Consider the following 21506-nt stretch of genomic DNA (forward strand, 5'->3'; position numbering starts at 1 on the left):
TTAAGTTATTTGAAATAATAGGATATATCATTTTAATGTATTAATTTATTTTTTGGTATCATGGTCATAGTGTTCATGTAGGTAGTTCTGCTAAACCCAATAATATTTTAAAGTATTTTACCATTTAAATTTGTGTTTTAAATATCTCACCTTAAAGTAGTAAAGATAAACTTTTTAAAACTATGAAAGATACATTTTTTTCTCGGTGCAGCCTCTTGGTCACAAAATCCTTCTGGACAGTCAGTGTAATTGGAAAAGTTTATTGCTGTTACTACTACTATATTTGTTACTTGATATAAACAGTTCAACAGTGTTTAAAAGCGTTAACATAAAGAGTGAAAACCTACTTCCCTGTGTCCTCCATACCTCATTTGTTTTTTAGTTCTTTTGATGATCACCTCCATAATGCTAAATGATATGTTTACACCTTTGTTTTTTAGTGCATCAACTTTAAGTATCTATTGATTTACCTGTAAGGAGGATATTTAGAATCTTTCCCTTCTTTCCAGCTCCCTCCTAATTTTGTTGAAGGAGGAGTTTGCTTTGCCATTTCTTGTTCTCTTTATTATTTGGCATGATTTTCAAAAGGTAAAGGAAGGAAAACTAACATTACACCTCCATCTTTAAGCTGGGAGTTTGTCATTTCCACTCCCCCCCATCCTTTTATTTTGAAAAATTTCAAACTAACAGAAAAGTTGAGAGCATAAGACAATGAATACCCATATATGCTTCATCTAAATTTAACAGTTAACATTTTGACACATTTGCTTTCTCTTTCTGTCTCCTCTCATCTTCCTCCCTCCTTCCCTTTCCAGTCCTCTCCCGTGCGCGCACACACACACACACACACACACACACACACACACACACACACACAAATTTCAGACATTATGATACTTTACCCCTAGATATATCAGTATATATCTCCCAAGAATAAGGGCAGTCTTGCACATAATTCTAATATTATCACACATTAATATTAATTCAGGGGCACCTGAGTGGCTCAGTCGGTTAAGCGTCCTACTCTTGGTTTGGCTCAGGTCATGATCTCAGGGTCGTGAGATCGAGCCCCGTGTAGGGCTCCACACCGGACGTGGAGCCTGCTTAAGATTCTCTCTCTCCCTTTGCCCCTCCCCCTGCTCATACTCTCTCTTTCTCTCTCTCTTAAAAAAAAAAAAAGTAGTATGAGTTCAGTAATATCATCTAATGTACATTGCATATTTAAATTATCCAAATCTCTCTCTCCCCCACCCAGTGTTTTAAACTACTGTACAGATTTGTCTGATTTAAATATCTTTGGTAATTTTTCTACCCCACTGCATTATCAAGTTTTTAATTTCATTCTTTTTATATATGTGTATATATATGTGTGTATTTTTTGAAGTTTTTGAGAGTGTTGCATGCATCATGTTGGGTTTTTTTTAACCTCTAAATTCGTCAGTGTATATTTTCAAGAAGAGGTCTTAACATTATTTTAAGTCTACTTTTTGTTTTTATAGGTTCTTTACAGTTTCCTTCATATAGGTTTTGAACATTTCTAAAGTTTATTCCTAAACATTTATATATGTTTTTTGCTAGTGTAAATGAATTTTCCTACCTGTTACCTCTTTTAAGTGGTTATTTTTGAATATATGAGCACTGTTTGTTTTCATGTGTTAACTTTATATCTTGCTACTTTGCTGAAATCTTATTATTTGAGTTAGTTGTATGGTTGATTCCTCAGGGTCTTTCAGGTATACTCTCTTCTGAAAATATAATGTTGTTTCTTTTTTTCTAAACCTTATGCCTTTAATTATTTCCTCTAGTCTGATCGCATTGGCTAGTCCTTCCAGAACAGTGTGAAGTTAAACTTGAGACAGTGGGCATCCTTGTTTCTTTCTGACCTTAGTGGGAATGCCTCCAGGGTTGCCCCATAAGAAAGATACTGGCTTTACAATTAATGTATATGTATTCTATTGTGTTAAGTAAATACCCATTTGTATTAATAATCTATTGCTGCTTAACAAATTATCCGTAATATAGTGGCTTAAACTGTGGGTAGGGGTGCTTAAAAGAATAAATACTTATTATCTCATATTTTCTGAAGATCTAGAATCGGGACTTGGCTTAGCTGGGTGTCTTGGCCTCAATGTCTCTTTCAAGGCTTGCAATCAAGGTTGTTGCGCAGAGCTGCTGTTTTCCCTGAAGGCTCAACTAAAGAAGTGTCCTCTTTGTTTACTTAGTCGTTGTTGGCAAGATTCAGTTAATCTCAGGTTGTTGGTCTGAAGGTTGACTCAGTTCCTTGCTGGCTGTTGGCCAGAGGACTGACTCCCTTACTTCCTTGCCATTGGCCTCTCTGTAGTGTCGTTCCCAACATGGCAGCTGGCTTCCATCAGTGCAAGGAAAAAAAGAGCAAGAGAGGGTATGCAAGACAGGATCCACAGTCTCTTTTTAATCTAATCATGAAAGTGACATCCCATCACTTTTACTATATTCTGTTCATTAGAAACAAGTCAGTAGGTCCAGCCCACACCTAAGGAGAGGCTACTACCCAAGGGCCTAAATGCCAGGTAGTGGAGATCAATGGGGACCATCTTGGAGGCTACCTACCACACCATTAATTCCTACTTTCTCAAGAATTTTTTATTAGTAATGGATGTGGAATTTATTCAAAGCCTTTTTCAGACTTTAAAGAAAAAAATTCTTGAGGCCTTCAGGCAAAAAAGTGAAACAATCATGAAGATGAAGAAGACTGCAAAGTAATACTCCAGACTGTATTATGTATACAGTGGTGGTTGCATTCACACTTGACAGTGTTTTTCTTTGAGCGCTTTAAAAGTATTTTTATATAATATATATGTAATTAATTACATATAACATTTGTTTTACATAAGAAATAACAATACATAAATATATTTGTTATAAATAAGTTATATAAATGAAAAAATAATGTATAATTCTGTGTTATGTATATTATATATAATAAATTAGGGGGATTTTAATCATTTTCCACATGTGTTAATATATCATTTTTCTATGGCTACTTTCAAGATTTTCTTTTTTGGTTTTTAGAAATTTAACTATGATATACCTCAGTATAATTTTGTTTGTATTTATGTTGGAGTTTGCTGAGCTTCTTGAATCTGTGAATTTATGTCTTTTCCCAAATTTGAATATCTTCAACCATTATTTCTTTAAATATTTTTTATGCACTATTCCCTTTCTCCTTCCTGGGCACCGTTTACACATCTGCTGATGTCCTGTGTTCCTCTAAGGCACTGTTCATGTTTCCTTAGTCTTTTTTTCTCTCTGCATTTTATTTTCTTTTAAGATTTTAAAAGAAGAGAGAGAGAGAGAGAGAGCACAAGCAGTGTCGGGGGGGAGGTGGAGAGGGGCAGAGGGAGAAGCAGGCTCCCTGCTTGATGTAGGGCTTGATCCCAGGACTCTGGGATCATGACCTGAGCCAAAGGCAGACGCTTAACTGACTGAGCCACCCAGGTGCCCCTTCTCTTTGCGTTTTAGATAAGATCATTTATATTGATCTTTCTTCAAGTTCATAAACTCTTTCCTTTGTCATATTCTGTTATTCAGCTTTATCAGTAACTTTTTTCAATTTTAGATCTTTCTTTTGTTTGTTCGTTCATTCATCTCTCCATCCTTCCTACCTCCCTCCCTTTTTTCCTTCTTACCTAAATTTCCCATCTTTACATTACAGGCATATTTTACTTTAGATCACTAGGTATAGCTGTAATAACTACATAAAAATTTCTTGTCTGCTGATCCCAACATCTTGGTCATCTTGAGCTTGATATCTATTGTTTGTTGTTGTTAATGGATCACATTTTTTTGTGTTTTCATATGTTGAATAACTTTAGATTATATCCTGACAGTTGGGAATGTTGTGTTTTGGAGACTGGAATCTGTTATATACGTTCAAAGGGTGTTGATATTTTTGCTTAGCAGGCAATTTACCTGGTTTGACTTAAGCAGTAAATGTTTCCTGGAGGGCAGTTGAAATCACAGTGCACTTCTTTTACCTTTAGCTGGAGTTTTTTCTATATTTGCATGGTTCTGGGATTGCCATTGATTTAGGCATAGTTTAGAAATAGAATTTGGGGTTCCCCTTCCCTGGCTCTTTTTTTCTGGTATTTTCCCTTTATTTGCCAGGTTGTGGTTGCCCTGAACTCTGTCTTCCTGTTCTTTAGGCTAGTAAGACTGAAGTTTTCTATCAGAATTTTAGCTGCTTTGCATGGTAACTGTACCCTGCCTTAAACTAAATCTGTTTAAAAAACAAAACAAAACTCAAACTCACCCAGTGCCATTCCTTCTTCTAAGTTTAGACTCTTCACCAGAATTGGCTTGTTTTTGTTTACTCTGCAGTGTAGAGTCGTGTCTGTGTGCGTGTGTGTGTGTTCTTTAGCATTTTAGTAGTTATCTGCCAAAGGATCAGTCCAGTAGGAGTATATTCTGCTGTACTGAATTGGAACTTGCATTCTTTTCTTTTAACCGCTCTGTGTCTTTATAATTCAAGTGGGTTTCTTGAAGTCATCACTAGTTGGTTCTTTGATTTTTGACCAATCTCACAATCTCAGCTGTTTAACTGGAGTGTTTAGATCATGTTCCATTTAATGTGATTACTGATATGATTGAGTTTAAGTCAACCATCTTACAACTTGTGTTCTATTTGTCTCAGCTGTTGTTTATTTTTTCCCTCTTTCTTTCTTTAAAATTATTTTAGTGTTATGTAGGATCCCATTTTACTACCACTATTGGCTTATTAACTCTATTTCAATGTTTTAAGGTTTATATTGTGCTTCTTTAGCCTGTTACAGTCTACCTTCACATAACATACCACTTCACATGTAACATAGGAACCTTACATCAGTACTTCATTCTTCGTGCTATTGTATGTCTTATGCATGTGTGTGTTTGTAGGTATCTGTCAGTATACATATATATGTACTTATCATGTGTATGCCAGTCAGGGTCCAGTTAGGAGATAGGAACCGTATCTGTAGCTTAAACAGGGAAAATTAATATAAAGAATTGCTGACTAGTAAAATGTTATTAGCTACTAAAAGAAGATAAGAGGACTCTATGGTATTCAGAATTAGTAGTACAAAAAGCAGGTATTACTTTTGGGCTGACGGAAAGTAGGTAATGAAAGGACTAGTGACTTAGGAGAGCTCCATCCCCTAGGTTGATATTTAGACCTCTTCAGTGGAGGTCTGGCTGCCACAAAAACATACAGCCTGCTGGTGGTGAAGGAGCCTGCCAGATGATTTAGGCTGGAGCTGCTCTGTGATACCAGCTCACTGTTGCAGGAAGGTTTTGGTAGTCTGAGCTGATCTGTAGAAGCAGCCTGGCTAGTGGGGAGACAGTTGCCTGAAGTGTGAGCAGAACTACCACAGAAGTGGCCACAGGGTGGTAAGACCATTGCCTGAGGCTAGTTGAAGCTGGTCTGTTGTGGTACATTGCTGGATGGGGGAGAGTGTGGCCTGACTGTGCCACCAAGAACTGCTACAGAGCTGGGTGGGGAGTTCATAGTTTGAGAATGTGGCTTGAGGTTTTCCAAGAGGGCTGCTGAGGTGAGTGCTTCTGGGCCTTGGCCCCTGTGCTAAATAAACAATTGAAGGGGGGCTGGCCCCAGAAGGGAGGGCCTTCCTGCGGCTGTCATCTGGCAGCGTCACTCCAGTGCCCTCTTTTGACAACCTAACATTAGGCCAGTTGACAAAGGAGACGGGTTGTCAGGATCCAGCACTAGCAGGCAAAGAAGGTAGATTTGGAGCTGACAGCCTAAACTGATAACTGGCAGAAGTCATTTTAATTTTGAATTTAGATTGTTAAAGAAATTTAAAATGAGAAAAGTTATCAAATAAGAAAAGTTGTTTTATATTAATTCCGATATTACTCTCTCAGATTTGGTTTACCTGAATAAAGCCTTTATTTCTCCATCTTTTTTTAATGAGATTTTTTACTTTGAGATAGTGTTGGATCCACATGTAATTGTAAGAAATAATACAGAAAGATCCTGTGTACCTTTCTAGTTTCCAGCACTGTTCACGTCTTACATAAACATAGTACAAGGTCAGCACCAGAAAATTGACCCTGGTGTTATCTTACTCGGTGTTCATCATTTTCTGTGTACTCGTGTGTGTGTGTGTGTGTGTGTGTGTGTGTGTTTTCTGTGCAGTTTTATCATGTGTGTAGATTTGTGTAATCACTACCATAGTCAAGGTGGAGAGAGTACTTTCATCACTGCAAGGATTGCTTGAGCTACCCTTCTATAATCACATTTCCTGTCCCCCAAACCTTGGCAGCTACTACTCTGTTCTCCATCTCTATCATTTTATTATTTTGTTGCTGAATTCTGTTTCATGGTATGGATGAAATGCAGATTCTTCAGTCGTTTACCCATTGAAGGACATATTGGCGGTTTTGTTTTTATCTGTAATAAATAATGCTGCTTGGTGCATTTGTATACATTTTTTGGGGGGAGTAAGTTTTCATTTCTCTGAGATAAATGACTAAGACAGCAATTGCTGAGTCATATGGTAATTACATGTTTCATTTTGTTGTTGAGATATAATTCACATACTATAAAATTTGCCCTTCTAAGTATACAATTCAGTGGTGTTTAGTATAATCATAAGGTTAAGCAACCATTAGTACTATCTAATTCTGGAACATTTTCATCACCTCAAAAGAAACCCATTTAGCATTCATTCCTCTCTTCCTTCAATCCCTAATAACTCCTTGGTGACCAGTGATCTGCTTTCTATTTCTATGGTTATGCTGTCCAGGACATTTCATGTAAATGGAATCATACAATATGTGGCTTTTTAGGTCTTGCTGCTTTAACATTGCATGTTTTCAGGCTTCATCTATGTCCTAGCATGTTTCAGAATTCATTATTTTTTATGGATGTGTAATGTTCCATTGCATGGCTATACCATGTTTTGTTTATCCAGTCTCTAGTTGATAAGACATTTCAGTTTTCACACATTTTGGCAAGTGTGAATGCAGGTGTGAACATTCATGTAGGAGTTTATGTATGAACATATATTTTCAGTTCTTTAGGGTTTATACCTAGGAGTGGAATTGCAGTGCTAACTGTTTAACCTTTTGGAACTGCCAAACTGTTTTCCAAAGCTGCATCATTTTACAGTTCCACAAACAATATATGAGGATCCTAATTTCTCCACATCCTCATGAACATTTGTTATTATCTCTCCTTTTGATTACAGTCATCCTAGTAGGTGTGAATTGGTACCATAGTTTTGATTTATATTTTTCTGATTAATGATGTCTTTTCATGGATTTACTGGCTATTTGTTTATTTGTTTGGAGAAATGTCTATTCAAATCTGTTGTCCATTTTAAAATTATAATATTTGTCTTTTTATTGAGTTTTAAGAGTTCTTTGAGTGCTTTAGATATTTGTTTTATATATTTGAGATAGCTTTATATATTTGAGATATATAATTTATATACTTGAATGCTTTATATATTTGATACTTTATCAGATACATGCTTTTCAAATATTTTCTCCCATTCTGTGGTTTATCTTTTCACTTTCTTGATAATTTTTTATCTGGCAGCTTGTGTTCTGGTATCATATCTAAGAAACTGTTTTTAATTCATCATCATGAAGATTTAATTTAACTTTTTCTTACTCAGGTTGTATAATTTTAGCTCTTGCATTTAGGTCTTTGATCCATTTTGAGTTAATTTTTGCATATGCTGCAATATAAAGGCCTAACTTCTGTTTTGCATGTGCAGGTCCAAATATCTTAGCACAATCATTGAAAAGGATACTCTTTCTCCATTGAATTGTTTCAGCACCTTTGTCAAAAATCATCTGGCCATGGACATGTGGGCAAATTTCTGGATTCTCAATTTTATTCCATTGATCTGTATGTCTTATCTTTTTGCCAGTAGTACACAAACTTGATTGCTGTAGCTTCATCGTAAGTTTTGAAATTGAGAAGTGTGATTCCAACATTATTCCTGTTTTTCAAAATTGTTTTAGCTCTTCGTCCCTTGCATTTCCATGTGAGTTTTAACATCTGCTTGTCAAGTTATTAAAGAAAAAAGTCATCTGCAATTGATGATAGCGATTGCATTGAATCTTTAGATCAGTATGTAGTGTTGCCATCTTAATAATATTATATCTTCTAATCTGTGAATGTGAGATGTCTTTCTATTTAGGTCTTCAGTTTCTTTCAACATTCTTTTGTTTGAACATTGAATACTTTTCAGTGTAAAAATCTTGAATTTCTTTTGTTAAATTTATTCCTTAGTATTTATTCTTTTTGATTTTATTATACATAGAATGATTTTCTTAATTCATGTTAGAATTACTCATTGTCTAATATATAAAAATGCAAGTGATTTTTGTATGTTGGTCTTTTATTGTTCAATCTTGCTGAACTCATTTATTAACTCTTTTTTTTGTTGTTGTTGGCGGATTCCTTAGGATTTTCCATATACAAGATCATGTCATCTGTCAATGAAGATAGCTTTCTTTCTTTAAGATTTTATTTATTTGAGAGAGAGAGCATGAGCAGGGAGAGGAGGGAGAAGCAGTTTCCCTGTGAACAGGGAGCCTGACCTGAGGCTCAGTCCCAGGACCCTGAAATCATGACCTGAGCCGAAGGCAGATGCTTAACTGACTGAGCCACCCAGGCACCCCAATAGCTTTATTTCTTACTTTCCAGTCTGTATCCCTGTTATTTCTTTTTCTTGCTTAATTTCCTTCGCTATAACATAGAATGTTGAATAAATGTGGTGAGACCAGATATCTTTGTGTTGCTCCTGCCTAATGTTAGGGGAAAAGCTTTTGGTCTTTTGCCATTCAGTATGATGATAGCTTTAGATTTTTCATAGGTACCCTCTATGTAATTGAGGAAATTCCCTTCTACTGCTTGCTTCTTGAGTGTTTTTCACACAAAAGGGTGTTTGATTTTGTCAAATGGTCTTTTTTTCATCTATTGAGATGATACATTTTTTTTCTTTATTCTGTTAATATGGTGTATTACATTGATTGATGTTTGTATGTTGAAGGAACCAACCTTGCATCAGTGGGGGTAAATCCCATTTGGTCGTGGAATATAATCCTTTTTATGTGTTGCTACATTTGACTTACTAGTATATTGTTGAGGAATTTTGCTTCTGTTTTTTTTTAAGATTTTATTTTATTTATTTGAGAGAGAGAGAGAGCATGAGAGGGGGGAGGGTCAGAGGGAGAAGCAGATTACCTGCCAAGCAGGGAGCCCGATATGGGACTCGATCCTAGGACTCCAGGATCATGACCTGAGCCAAAGGCAGTCGCTTAACCAACTGAGCCACCCAGGTGCCCCGCTTCTGTATTCTTTTTTTTTTTTAAAGATTTATTTATTTGAGAGAGCCAGAATGAGAGAGAGAGTACATGAGAGGGGGGAGGGTCAGAGGGAGAAGCAGGCTCCTCGCCGAGCAGGGAGCCCGATGCGGGACTCGATCCCGGAACTCCGGGATCATGACCTGAGCCAAAGGCAGTCGCCCAACCAACTGAGCCACCCAGGCGCCCCTGCTTCTGTATTCTTAAGGGAAATTGGTCTGTGGTCTTCTTGTGATGTCTTTGGTTTTGGTATCAAGGTAATATTGGCCTCATAGAATGAGTTGAAAGAGTTCTCTCCTTTCTTTTCCTTTTCTTTTTTCTTTATTATTATTATTTTTTAAGTATCTTCTCAGTTACCTTAGTGGTCAACTAATGATTAGGTAGAGATTTCCTTAGCTGCCTGAATCCAGTAAGTCTCCCAGTCTTTCTGAGGAGCTTTATTTTTGTGTGGCGGTGGGCCTCCACCTCTCAGCCTGGCATTTGATAACTTTGCCTTAGCCTTCGCTTGCTTATGTAGGAGCCTCCAGTTCAGCAGAGGTGATTGCTTAGGGTCTTTTCAACACTTTCCTGTGCACTTGCACATTTCTGGACCTGCCTTAGACCTTCTTATTTCCAGAAATATGCCAGAGCTTTCAGAGCTCCTATTGACATCTTACCCAACTTTTCCATTTAAAGTTTTTGGTTGTCTCTTGTTTGCTCCAGCTGTTATCTATTGGCTCGGATGGCTGTGAAGTTAAACAATTGCCCATAATTTGTTTCACCTGGGTAAACGGCAAGTTTCTAGTCAGATCCAATTAAAAATAGTGTAGCAAGTGTGGTCTTCCAGGGAACCATGAAACAAGTCAAATGATGACAGTTCTCTGGGAGTGAGCTCTACCCTGGTTCTGTCCCTTCAGATGTTAGCCAGGCTGCTGCTTTTCACTTTGATTGGGAGCTAGGTTTTTTGTTGGTTTGTTTGGTTTTGCTTTTGTTTTTTTTTTTTTCCATGCTTCTGCAGAACTGGAGAGTGAGGGATAGAATTAGAGGAAGTGAAGATGCCCCAAAGTTCACAGGTCACTGCGCTTATTGAGATTTTGCCATTTTTCTTAAATTAACCCTCCCTCTCTCACTTTGGTTAATTTCCAGAGTTTTGTACATAAGCTTCTTACCATTTTTGCCAATATTCTTGTTGATTTTATGTAAAAGAATTTTTGGAGGTCCTTACTCTTTCACTTTTGCTCTGGATTTGTAGTTTCCTAAGAAATTGCCAAATAATTTTCCAGGTTGGCTGCACCTTTTTACATTCTCCCCCAGCAAGATGTGCTTGTTCTCATTTCTCATTGTGGCTGTCATTTATTTTTCTCTAGTGGTTAAAGATACTGAACATCTTTTCAAGTATTTATTGGTTATCTGTATCTTTTCTTCAGTAACATGTGTCTGTTGCTCATATTCTTTTTGGATTTATTTTTAGTTTTAAGAGTTTTTAAATATTATAGAAACCAGCTCTTTGTTGTATATTTTGTTTACAAATATTTTCTCCCAATGTGTAATTTGGCTTTTCATCCTCTTTATATTCTTTTGCAGAGCAAAAGTTTTGCCTTTTGATGAGGTCCAGCTTATCGATTTTTGCTTTTATGTATCATGTTTTTAGTGTCAATTCTAAGAACTCCTGGTCTAGCCTTAGGCCCTGAAGGTTTTCTCCTGTGAGAAAAATCTCATAATAGTTTTTTCCCTGAAAGTCTTATAGTTTTTGTTTTACATTCATCTTCATAGTTTTGAAGTTTTGTTTAGGTCTTCTGAAATTAGAATTCTTTTTTTTTTTAAAGATTTTTATTTATATATTTGAGAGAGAGAGTGAGAGAGAGCACATGAGAGGGGGGAAGGTCAGAGGGAGAAGCAGACTCCCTGCTGAGCAGGGAGCCCGATGTGGGACTCGATCCCGGGACTCCAGGATCATGACCTGAGCCGAAGGCAGTCGCTTAACCAACTGAGCCACCCAGGCGCCCTGAAATTAGAATTCTTGATGACTTTTTTTTCTTTCAGCACTTTTATGATGTTCATTATCTTCTGGCTTGTATTGTTTCTGAAGCAACATCTGCTGTCGTTCTTATATTTGTTCCTGTGCATGTAATGTATTTTTTTTCCTTAGGCTACTTTGAAGATTTTTATTTTTACACTGTTTTTCAGGGATTTGATTTTGATATACCTTGTTGTGGTTTTCTTTTTTCTTATGCTTGACATTCATTGAGCTTCTTGGGTTTGTCTTTATAGTTTTCATCAAATTTAGCAATTTTTGGACATTATTTCTTCAGATATTTATTTCTATACTCCTCTCTCTGGTCCCTGTTTCCAGGACTCTTACATGTTTGTTAGATTAATATTTTCGCCTCATCACCGACATTCTTTTCAGTCTTTTTTTCTTCTCTGTGCTTCAGCATGGACAGATTGTATTTCTCTGTCTTCAGTGTCTAATTTGCTGTTAACCCCATCTAGTGAAGCTTTCACTTTGTTCATTTTATTTTTGATCTCTAGAAGTTCTGTTTGGTTCTTCTTCATACCTCAACACTTCTCTGGCAATGTTCATATTTTGCTTTAAATGCCTGAATATACTTTCTATAGTTGTTTTTATGTCCTTGTTTGCTGATTTTATTGTCTCTGTTCTACTGGATCCACTGGTGTTGACTCTTAAATCATGGTTATTGGTCACATTTTCATGATTTATTGGCATGTCTAATACTTTTTGATTGGACACTGGACCTTACAAGTTTTACATTGCTGATCTCTAGACTGTTTTCTTTCTTTTTCTTGTGCCTTATTCTGGCATGAGGTTATTTGCAATTTAGTTTGATCCTTTCATGGCTTGTGTTTACATTTCATTAGGACAGGTCTGGAGTAACCTTTTAGGGGTAGTTTAGCCCTGTAACTAGGGCATGGCCTTTATAGGATCTGATTTGAACGTGCCAAATAATCAACAGGGACTTGGTACACTTGCTGCTCAGAACTTAAATGCCTCCAGCCCTGTGTGAGTTCTGTGGACCCCCCAGCTGATAGGTTTTCCGTCACTTTTTGCCTAGGCTACATTTTAGAATTCAGCAATGAGTCAAAGTATCCTTACTTAAATTTTTAAAGGTTTTTTTTTTTCCTGTAGCATCCTCTCCTCCAGAACTCCAGCCCACTGCCCCACAACTTCCAGCTGCCTCAGTTTCCCTGAATTCTGACTTGTGTCTCCATAAGTCAGTGAGACTTACATACTTTGTTTGGGATCCCATTTATGTACCACAGTTCACAGTTTGCTTCCGGGTAGAAAGCTAGGGACATTGTGTGGCTTGCCTTGTCCCTTCTTTCTCAGGTAACATCCTAATTGCCTGTTTTTTATATCTGAAAATAATTGTTTCATGTATTACATTCAATTTTCCTGTTGCTTATAGCAGCCAGGTAAATCTGGTCCCTATTATTCCATCATGGCTGGAAATAAAAGCCCTGTTCTTTTAATTAAAAAAAAAATTAACTTCTTTATTTTGGAACAATTTTATATTTATAGGAAAGTTGTAAAGAGAGTAGAGAGTTCTAGACATCTCTCACCCAGTTTCTCCTGTTGTTAGTATCTTAAAATTCCATGATACATTTGTCAAAAATAAGCTGACATTGGCATATCACTATTAAGTAAATGTCCATATCTAATTTTATTTAAAAAACTGCCAAACTACTTTCCAACGTGACCATATTGTTTTGCATTGTTGCCAGCAATGAATGAAAGCTCCTGCACTGTAGGAGAACATGATGAAAACTAGTCACGTTGAAACACCAACATTTCAACTACTTTGAAATTACAAAAAGCAAGTAAAGAGACTTAAAATTGCTAAACCTTTGATTATAGATGACTCACAATAACTATAATAACAGTAACAACGGCATTCATGGTACTCTGATCTAAGAGCTTTACATTTATTGATTCATTTAATCCTTACAATATCCTGATGTTGTTGGTGTTACTATTCTCTCCTTCTATAGATTATGCAAGGGAAAAGTTGAGTAATTTTCCCTTGGGCACATGGCTACTGAGGTGCACTCATTTCCGGCTCCAGAGCCTGTTCTCTGATCCATCCCACCAGTGATGATTATCACTTGCACATCAGAATAACTTGAGTTGAGATGGTGTTTCACTTGGTAGGGATGGCCCTGCACACCTATGTTTTGTAGTTAGATTGGGAATATTCTATTCTTTCTGTAGACTGTATCTTGATTTTAGTGTACGTAAATTTAATGTGTTAAAATATATATTTAATTTCCTTCATAACAATGGTACTTTAGTTCATGTTTTGATTTGGGCATTCATTTTAAGGTCCTTTTGCATATGTAGAACTTGAGTTTAGGCAAATATTTTGTGGGTAACTGAAAAATCAGTTGTCTCTTTATTTTGGTGTCCAGGCACCTTGGCTTTTGTGTAACAAATGCAAATGTGTGTATATGTGTGTGTGCTTGCACATTTATTTATATATGGTCTTTTGGCACCAAAGAAATTTTAGGGTCATCTGATAAAGCAGGTAGGTATTCCTTCCTAAAATTAATGCTTAAAGAATATTGATTTTAAAATGTGAAATCATTTTATATACACAAAGCAAGGAATAAAATATAGAATGGAATAATTGTTTAAATTGTGTAGACCCAGCAGGTTAATACCTACACAAAATCTATTTAGTGCAGCATTAAATAACCTTAAATGTATTACTTTTGTGTCTTTCTTTTGTGTCAGTGACATTTGAACATTTGATGTTAGGCTTAAAAATGTAGAAAAATTCAAAATTCTTTTAAAAATATTTTATGAAGATTGATTTATGAGGTATAACAAATACAATGATAGATTTGAAAACATAAAAAAATCTAGGTCTCTTGTCTCTCAGAATCAGTGATATAAATTTATTTTTAAAATTATGTGATCTCCTGTTGTCACTGTTGTTCTGCTCTGAATAGTTGGCTGCTGCTGATTGCATAAAGTCTCCACCAGAGTGTGCTAAAGATACTTCAGTGGGGAAAGTGTTATTTACTAGGCTTGTCTGGACTTGTCAGCGGGGTAACTTTTTTTTTTTAAGAAAAGAATTTGATTCTTGTTTATGAGATTCCTTTTGCTGTGAAATAAATTATGTAGCCTGACAGTTGAGTATTTTTACAGTTACTGTAAATGATCGGTATTTAATCTCTCCATTCTTCGTTCTCAGTCAGCATATTAGCTGGAAATAGCTTTGATTTATTTTGTGAAGTTATTCTTTAGAAATTGAAAGTTGCATTTTCATTTACGTAACAAGTGTTGATTTTCTTTACCCAATACGTGTTTTTCTGAAAACCTGAACACTTTAAAATGAACTAGGAAAACTAGTAATTTGTTTTATAAATTTAAAAAAATACCTCAAAATATATCCATTGTGCATGCTTTTATTTTAAAATAACTTAAATCAGTAAATGGGTTTAATATTTGCAATTCCAGCATAAAATATCATTCTCAAGCTATTAGTTATCTGTGATGACCGCAGGTTTTGTGTCGTGCACTTAGAGTAGGGTATGATAGAAAGCTTTGGTTCCTTTATGTTTGATAAATTTCTAAGTGAGCATTTTACAGATTGGTTATCTAGCAAAAGTACTGGATGATAGCAAGTTTTTTTTTTCTTCTTTCCCCCCAGGTACCTTCACTCGAATAACATAGTTGTGGTTCCAGAAGGTAAGTCCACTTCCAATTTTTAGTTAGGAGGTACCATAGTTTATGCTTTCCTTTATAATAGTAGAACAAATTTTGATGAGGAGTATTAGGGAATTTTACTTACAAAGCATCTTTCTTAGTTTCAAAGATTAGTAAGTTCAGTTAACAATTTTGATTAAATAATAAGTCTAAAATGGTTATAATGGTTAGGTAAATTATTATTGGATAAATTGTTGTTAGGTAAATAATAAAATGATAAATTCAAAAAATTTTTATTTTTAATCTATTTTTATTATTTTTTAAGTATTTTGTACACCCAACATGGGCTCGAACTCACAACCCCGAGATCAAGAGTCATATACTCCACTGACTGAGCCAGCCAGGCACCCCAAAATTTTTATTTTTTTTAAACATTTATTTATTTTAGAGAGAGAGAGAAGAGCACAGCATGTGTATAGGGGAGGCGCAGAGGGAGAAGGAGAGAGAGAATCTCAAGCTGACTCCCTTCCAAGTGTGCAGCCCAACACGGGGCTCAGTCCCACAACCCCGAGATCATGACCTGAGCCAAAATCAAGAGTCGGTCACTCAAGTTACTGAGCCACCCAGGCGGTCTTTTAAGTTTTAAATTGAATAAATCCAGCTAAGAATTTTTAGACAGAAAGACCTTATATATCGTTTCATCATTTATTTATTTAAGCAATGCTTTACAGTGTAACATTTTTATATGGGCTTTTTAACTTATCATATTTTATATCAAGGTTGAAGTCTTATCACTCCTATAAAATTTACTTTGATCTATGTTTTTACTATTTTTGCAACAGAAGCAGGGATATTAAGATATTATAATTAGCGGTACTTGCGTTAAAGATTTGTCATAACACTTGGGTCAAATTAATTTTGCCTTTACTTTTCTTTTCTCTTTGAAGCCATTGGATCTCTTGTAAAACTCCAGTGTTTGGATCTTAGTGACAATGCCTTAGAAATTGTTTGCCCAGAAATTGGTCGTCTGAGAGCTTTACGTCATCTTCGATTAGCTAATAACCAACTGCAATTCCTACCTCCAGGTAATCCTAGTCTGTAGCACACAATAGTTTGTCTATTTACAAATCTGTTTTTATTTCTGTTTCTTGCTGTATGTCTAGGCAGTGAGCTTAGGGTGTATTTGTGATATGGGATGGTCCATTTGTTTCAAGATGAAACTAAAGAATGTGGGTGAAATGTGTCTAAGGGTCTTTTACCTGATATGGACATAAAAAGGTGGCATTTATGTTTTTAGCTACAATTACTACAATTATGCATTGCGATCAGTGCCCCTTCAAGTCACTCCTCTGGTGAAATATTTGTACAAAAAGGTAATTCAGTTCTGGATATTTTACATAAGAGAGTTTAGATGAACTTTGCATGATGTAATCATTTTAGTACCCAAAAAGGAAATACAGTGTTTTCTGTCATTCTCTAGTGAGATAAATGATGTACAGTAATTTTGATTTAATCTTACTAGAATTTCATAGTAGAATTTAAATTTGAATCCTAGAACTAATTGTCAGTTCTGCCTACTGAACATCCTCCTAGAATGTGATGTATATATGTATAGTACTGACATTCTGCGTTCTCCTGAGCTACCATTAAACCCACTGACTTTCTTACAAGGGGCATAAAGGGGCCTTCCTTTGTGAATCCACACATTTGCAAATTCTGTCATATGTCATTTACCATATTTAAAAAAAAAGGTGAAGTATGTTAAAATAAAAAAACTTGTGCCTTAAATATTATATGAAAGTTACTTTGCATTCAAGAATGAGCAGAGAAAAATGCAGATGTCACATTGTCGAAGATTATTTCTACTTAGTAACTTAGGAACACCAACCAGTCTCTTAGTGTATCCAGGTGAAATGTGTGACTCAACCAAAATTACAAATTACTACCTGCTGTGGAACTTCAGGGTCACATGAGAATGATAAAAACTACTCATGCTTAACCCATGAATGAAAAAGTCTGTAATATTTCTTTGTGATATAAAAAAGACTTTCTCTAAAGTCTTTTAAATACAAACATTTCTAAGTGAAACACAGTAACTCATTAATTTTTAAACTTTATGTGCGGCCTTAATAATATAGGTTCAATATTGTTTACAAAAATAGTACAGTCTGCTTAAAAAATTCTTTAACCCTATATAATTACTGTCTTACATTTTCCAACGATAGTTAATACAAAAATTTCAATATGGTGTAGGAGTCTGATCTTTCTTTTAGAGTTTATTGTATGAAATCAGGCTCAGTGAGTGGTGTTTTATCATTCTAGCTTTCATCAAGTTTATATATTCAGATACTCAGGAAATTAGATTCTCTTTTGGAGATTGCCTAGGAAATGTATCAGTAAAGATAATACTTTGGGTTTTTGTATTTTCATATATGAAACTTCAAGATCTCTTGTAAAATCAAGATACATGGATATAATACTGTATTCAGAAGCCCCTTTTTATATATAATTAAAGAGCATATGAGAAATACACTTCTGTTAAACCATTGTTCTTTTATTCTGTTTTTTCCTGTAATATAAGAGCATTTTGTGGTAGAATGTGGTCATTTCCTTCCATTATATACTCTTAGAGGTTAAGGATGTGCTACTAATATCATTGACTACTTCCTAATGACCAGTGAAGGGTATAGGTTTTCTGACTGCTTGCTTCTAATTTTTAATTTATATCTCACGTGTTACATAATAGATTTTAAGCATTTACTGCTGGTTTTATTTCCATAGCTTTCATCTGTTGTATATGTTTGGTTTTGTCTGTTTTGGGTAAAATTATATACAGTAATAGCTGTACTTTGAATAGAAACTTTTGACTGAGCCGTGTATAGATTTTTTTCTTTCTAGGCCATCATCAGTAGCAGTGGACTAGACCTTACTCATTATTTGATTCACTTTATTTATCTCTATGAGGTAATTTCATATGTTATGATTTGAATGGGAGGGGCTAGGTACATATCCCCCAGGTTTCTGATCATGTTGGGCATATAAAATGGGAAAGTAGTCTAAGTGTAGCAAAAAAAAAAAAAAAAAAAAAAAAAGTGAGGGACTCCCGTGTTATCTCTATTTGATGACAATAGACTCCAGTTGATATCTGATTGTTAGTTAGCCCCTTCTACCTAGTCCAGGCTATTATGTATAGACTTCTACTTCTTGAAAGACTTAACATTTCATTATGTGCATTTGTTGTAGTTGAAAAACCTTTGAATATAATTTCATTCTCAATATTTAAAATTTTGAAAAATTTTATACCAGTATTTGAAAAATCTGAAACATTTGAAAAATCCAGATGCATATATAGAGAGTTTAAGATTAGGCTCTAAGAATGAATTTTAGGGGTTTCATGAATGCCCTGAAATTTGCACATAGTTTGATATTTATGAGTATGTCCTTGTTGCTGTGACGAAGGTCGAGTATTTTCAACAGTTTCTCAACCACATGCATGACTCATATGGTTGATTCTGTTGAGTTGTCTGCCAGTATCTACCTGGTAGCAGCCATGTGGATGGGACCCATTTTCTGGGATGTCCCTTTTCCCCATTCTGTTAGCTTGAATGTACTGCCTTTTTCCTTCCTTGTGACATGGCTTTATCTCTACAGTTGATTAGTGCTGGTGTAGGTACCTGATGCAAACAGAACAGTTCTTATCCTGGGAATTTTGGAAGAGGCTGGTGGGGGAAAAGGAAAGAAAGTAAGAGACATCAGGGGAAATGGGAAAAAGAAAATCAGTCTCTTTTTCTCTCTGGGCTATTGCACAATGCTGTGTAATCTTGTGAGGTGCTGGGAAGTAGCCATACAGACTGGGAAACAGAAAAAAGGAAGAAAGATGAAGCAGATACACAGAGAGAAGATGGAGGCAGACCCTTACTAAGTTTTCTTTAGTATCCCAATCACTGGTTGTGTCCTTAAGGCCCATAGGCTCTGTGCTTATTAAGATAGCTCTACAACATTCTTTGCACCCTTTTTCTTAGATGTTCTCCCCACCACCACCACCTCACACTGAGCACAGGTAGTTTTTTGGGAAGAACAGAGAACACTGGTGTGAAGTGGTGACAGGATAGAGGAATGTAGAGACAGATTAGAGTATGTTACTAAGCCCGTGTAGGGGAGGTACAATTTTTCCTCTGCGCTCTTAGGGTCTCCAGCTGGGCCCAAGAATTAACTAACAGATCAGCAGGAGAATTAAGACAGATCAACAGGAGGGCGCCTGGGTGGCTCAGTTGGTTAAGCGACTGCCTTCAGCTCAGGTCATGATCCTGGAGTCCCAGGATCGAGTCCTGCATCGGGCTCCCTGCTCAGCAGGGAGTCTGCTTCTCCTCTGACCCTCTTCCCTCTCATGTGCTCTCTCTCTCTCTCAAATAAATAAATAAAATCTTTAAAAAAAAAAAAAGATCAACAGGAGAAAAGTATACAAATTTTATTTAGTAATTTTTACCTGTGCAAAGGAAGTTTTATCAGAGAAATGAAGACCCAAAGAAGCAGTTAAAGCCAAACACCTATACACTAGGTTGGACAAAGAGTTGTAGTTGTGAAAATGTGGTAAGACAGAGGGGTTTGGCTTAGGGCAGTTAATTGTGAAACAGTGACTAGGAATGTAAGGGTTGTTTAACAAGGTTGGTTGGTAAGATCTCCCTTGGCCTCTACTCTCCATCTCTGGTGATAAGAATGTCTTCCTTCCTCCTGGTACAGGGAAGACACCTTTTACATGGGAATTTTATTTTGTGCTTTTAGGAAGGGAAGGTCAAAGTGCCTTCTTCATCTGCCAGTTTTCAGCGCCTTTAACTCAAAATAATTAATATGCTAGACTGGCATATTTTGGGGTGGCACGCTCTAAACTCCTCCACCAGCCACCATAGTGGGCACTGAGAGCTTAATCCTGTGTAAAACACAAGGAATCATCCTGCTCAAGTGTTAAGAGGCCTAAGCATTTAAACATCAGCTCCCAAAAAGTATTGGTTCAGAGTTGCTTAGATGAGGGGGTACTTGTCCCTACACATGTGGTGGAGCAGCAGCCTTCTGTAGAGAAAGCCTCAGCCCCAGAGGTACGGATACTGGCAGCGGAGCACTGACCAGAGAACACCCAAGGGGTAGCTCCGAGTCATCTGTGCGTGGGGCTCCAACAAACTTGGACAGACACGCACCTTGGACTGAAGAAAGGTTCTTGATACACCTGCTTTAAATATCTTCCTAACTTAGTCCATAATCCAGCCTGAAAGATAAGGCTAATTTAATAATATGGATTTAACTGGTTCCAAGAAGAATAAATAATCATCACTCAAAAAAAATCTCCCTGGCTAAAATTATTGAGTCATGGTTTATGGTATAAGAACTTTGGAATCTTGAAGTACTTTTTCTGAGCAGGCCTCATTCCCCTTTTAAAAAGTTACTATTTTAATAACTTTGTATTTTGTTTGGCAATGAGTTTTGTAGGTTTGTATCCAAATTCCATAAGGGAAAGGTTAAATGAATATTTTTTTTACTGTGATATTTAAAATTTTTACTTTTGATCTTTATTTTTCACACATAAAAATCATATTTTTACAGTATGCAACATGTTTTTTTGATATGTGTATACAGTGTGAAATGATTACCACAATGAAACTAAGTAACATACCCATCACCTCCTGCAGTTACCCTGTGTGTGTTGAGAACACTTGAGATCTACTCTCTTAGTAAATTTCAAATATACAAAATATTATTGTGTATTAATACATTGCACAATACATTAACTTAAATGTATTAATACATTATTATTGCCTTTGCCTTTAAAAAACTTTTTATTATGGAAAATTCGAAATACAAAAGTAGACAATAGAATGATGAATCCCCGTATACCCAACACTGAACTTGAACAGTTATCCTTGAAGACCCTCTTGTATTTTTCTTTTAATTTTTGTTCTTCATATTTTTGTCTTCTCTTATAGTTTTTTTAATTGAGGTAAAATTTACATATAGTGAAATGCACAGATGTACAATTCTGAGTTTTGACAAATGTATATACCCATGTAATCAGCATCTTTGTCAAGATATAGAACATCTCCATTACCCCAGAGAGTACTCTCATGTCTCTTCCAGTCTGTTTGCCATAGGTGAACACTCTTCTGATTTCTGTGACCACAGATTAATGGGATCTGCTGTTGAACATAGTATAAGTGGAGCCATATATTCAAGATGCATCCATTCCCTTACATGTATCTGTAGTCCATTCTTCTATAATTTGCAGGGTAGTATTCAAATGTTTGAATATACAGTTCATATATTTATTTCCCTCTTGATGGACATATGGGTTTCTTCTAACTTTGGACTATGATGAATACAGCTAATATTAAACATTCTTGTGTAAGGCTTTTTATGGATATATGTCTTCATATATATATACTTATTACAATTTACTTAGGATGTTGTACCACTTAATATAAATTTTAAGACTCTTCCCAGTGGTATACTT

At 35.8% G+C, this 21506-nt stretch overlaps 1 protein-coding gene and 1 long non-coding RNA gene across 7 annotated transcripts in view; one reads left to right on the top strand and one right to left on the bottom strand.

Annotated features, from left to right (window-relative positions):
• The window catches only part of LRRC28 (leucine rich repeat containing 28), a 160289-nt gene that overhangs the window by 22279 nt on the left and 116504 nt on the right, over positions 1 to 21506 (top strand). For all 5 annotated transcript variants that reach the window (XM_025893162.2, XM_025893158.2, XM_025893160.2 and 2 more), the window contains exons 4-5: positions 15012 to 15049; positions 15955 to 16092. In XM_025893162.2, coding sequence (XP_025748947.1) covers positions 15012 to 15049; positions 15955 to 16092 — 176 coding nt within the window. The remainder of the gene's footprint in view (positions 1 to 15011; positions 15050 to 15954; positions 16093 to 21506) is intronic.
• Positions 1 to 21506, bottom strand: part of LOC112839987 (uncharacterized) — a 44248-nt gene that overhangs the window by 11445 nt on the left and 11297 nt on the right. For both annotated transcript variants that reach the window (XR_012375260.1, XR_012375261.1), the window contains exons 2-3: positions 20200 to 20267; positions 18546 to 18726 (exon numbers count right to left, since the gene is read on the bottom strand). This is a non-coding gene — a long non-coding RNA (uncharacterized lncRNA). The remainder of the gene's footprint in view (positions 1 to 18545; positions 18727 to 20199; positions 20268 to 21506) is intronic.

Source organism: Callorhinus ursinus, unplaced genomic scaffold (assembly GCF_003265705.2).
Source record: "Callorhinus ursinus isolate GAN/ISIS: 27379988/994484 unplaced genomic scaffold, GSC_fseal_2.0 scaffold47, whole genome shotgun sequence".
In the NCBI taxonomy this organism is placed as follows: Eukaryota; Metazoa; Chordata; class Mammalia; order Carnivora; family Otariidae; genus Callorhinus; species Callorhinus ursinus.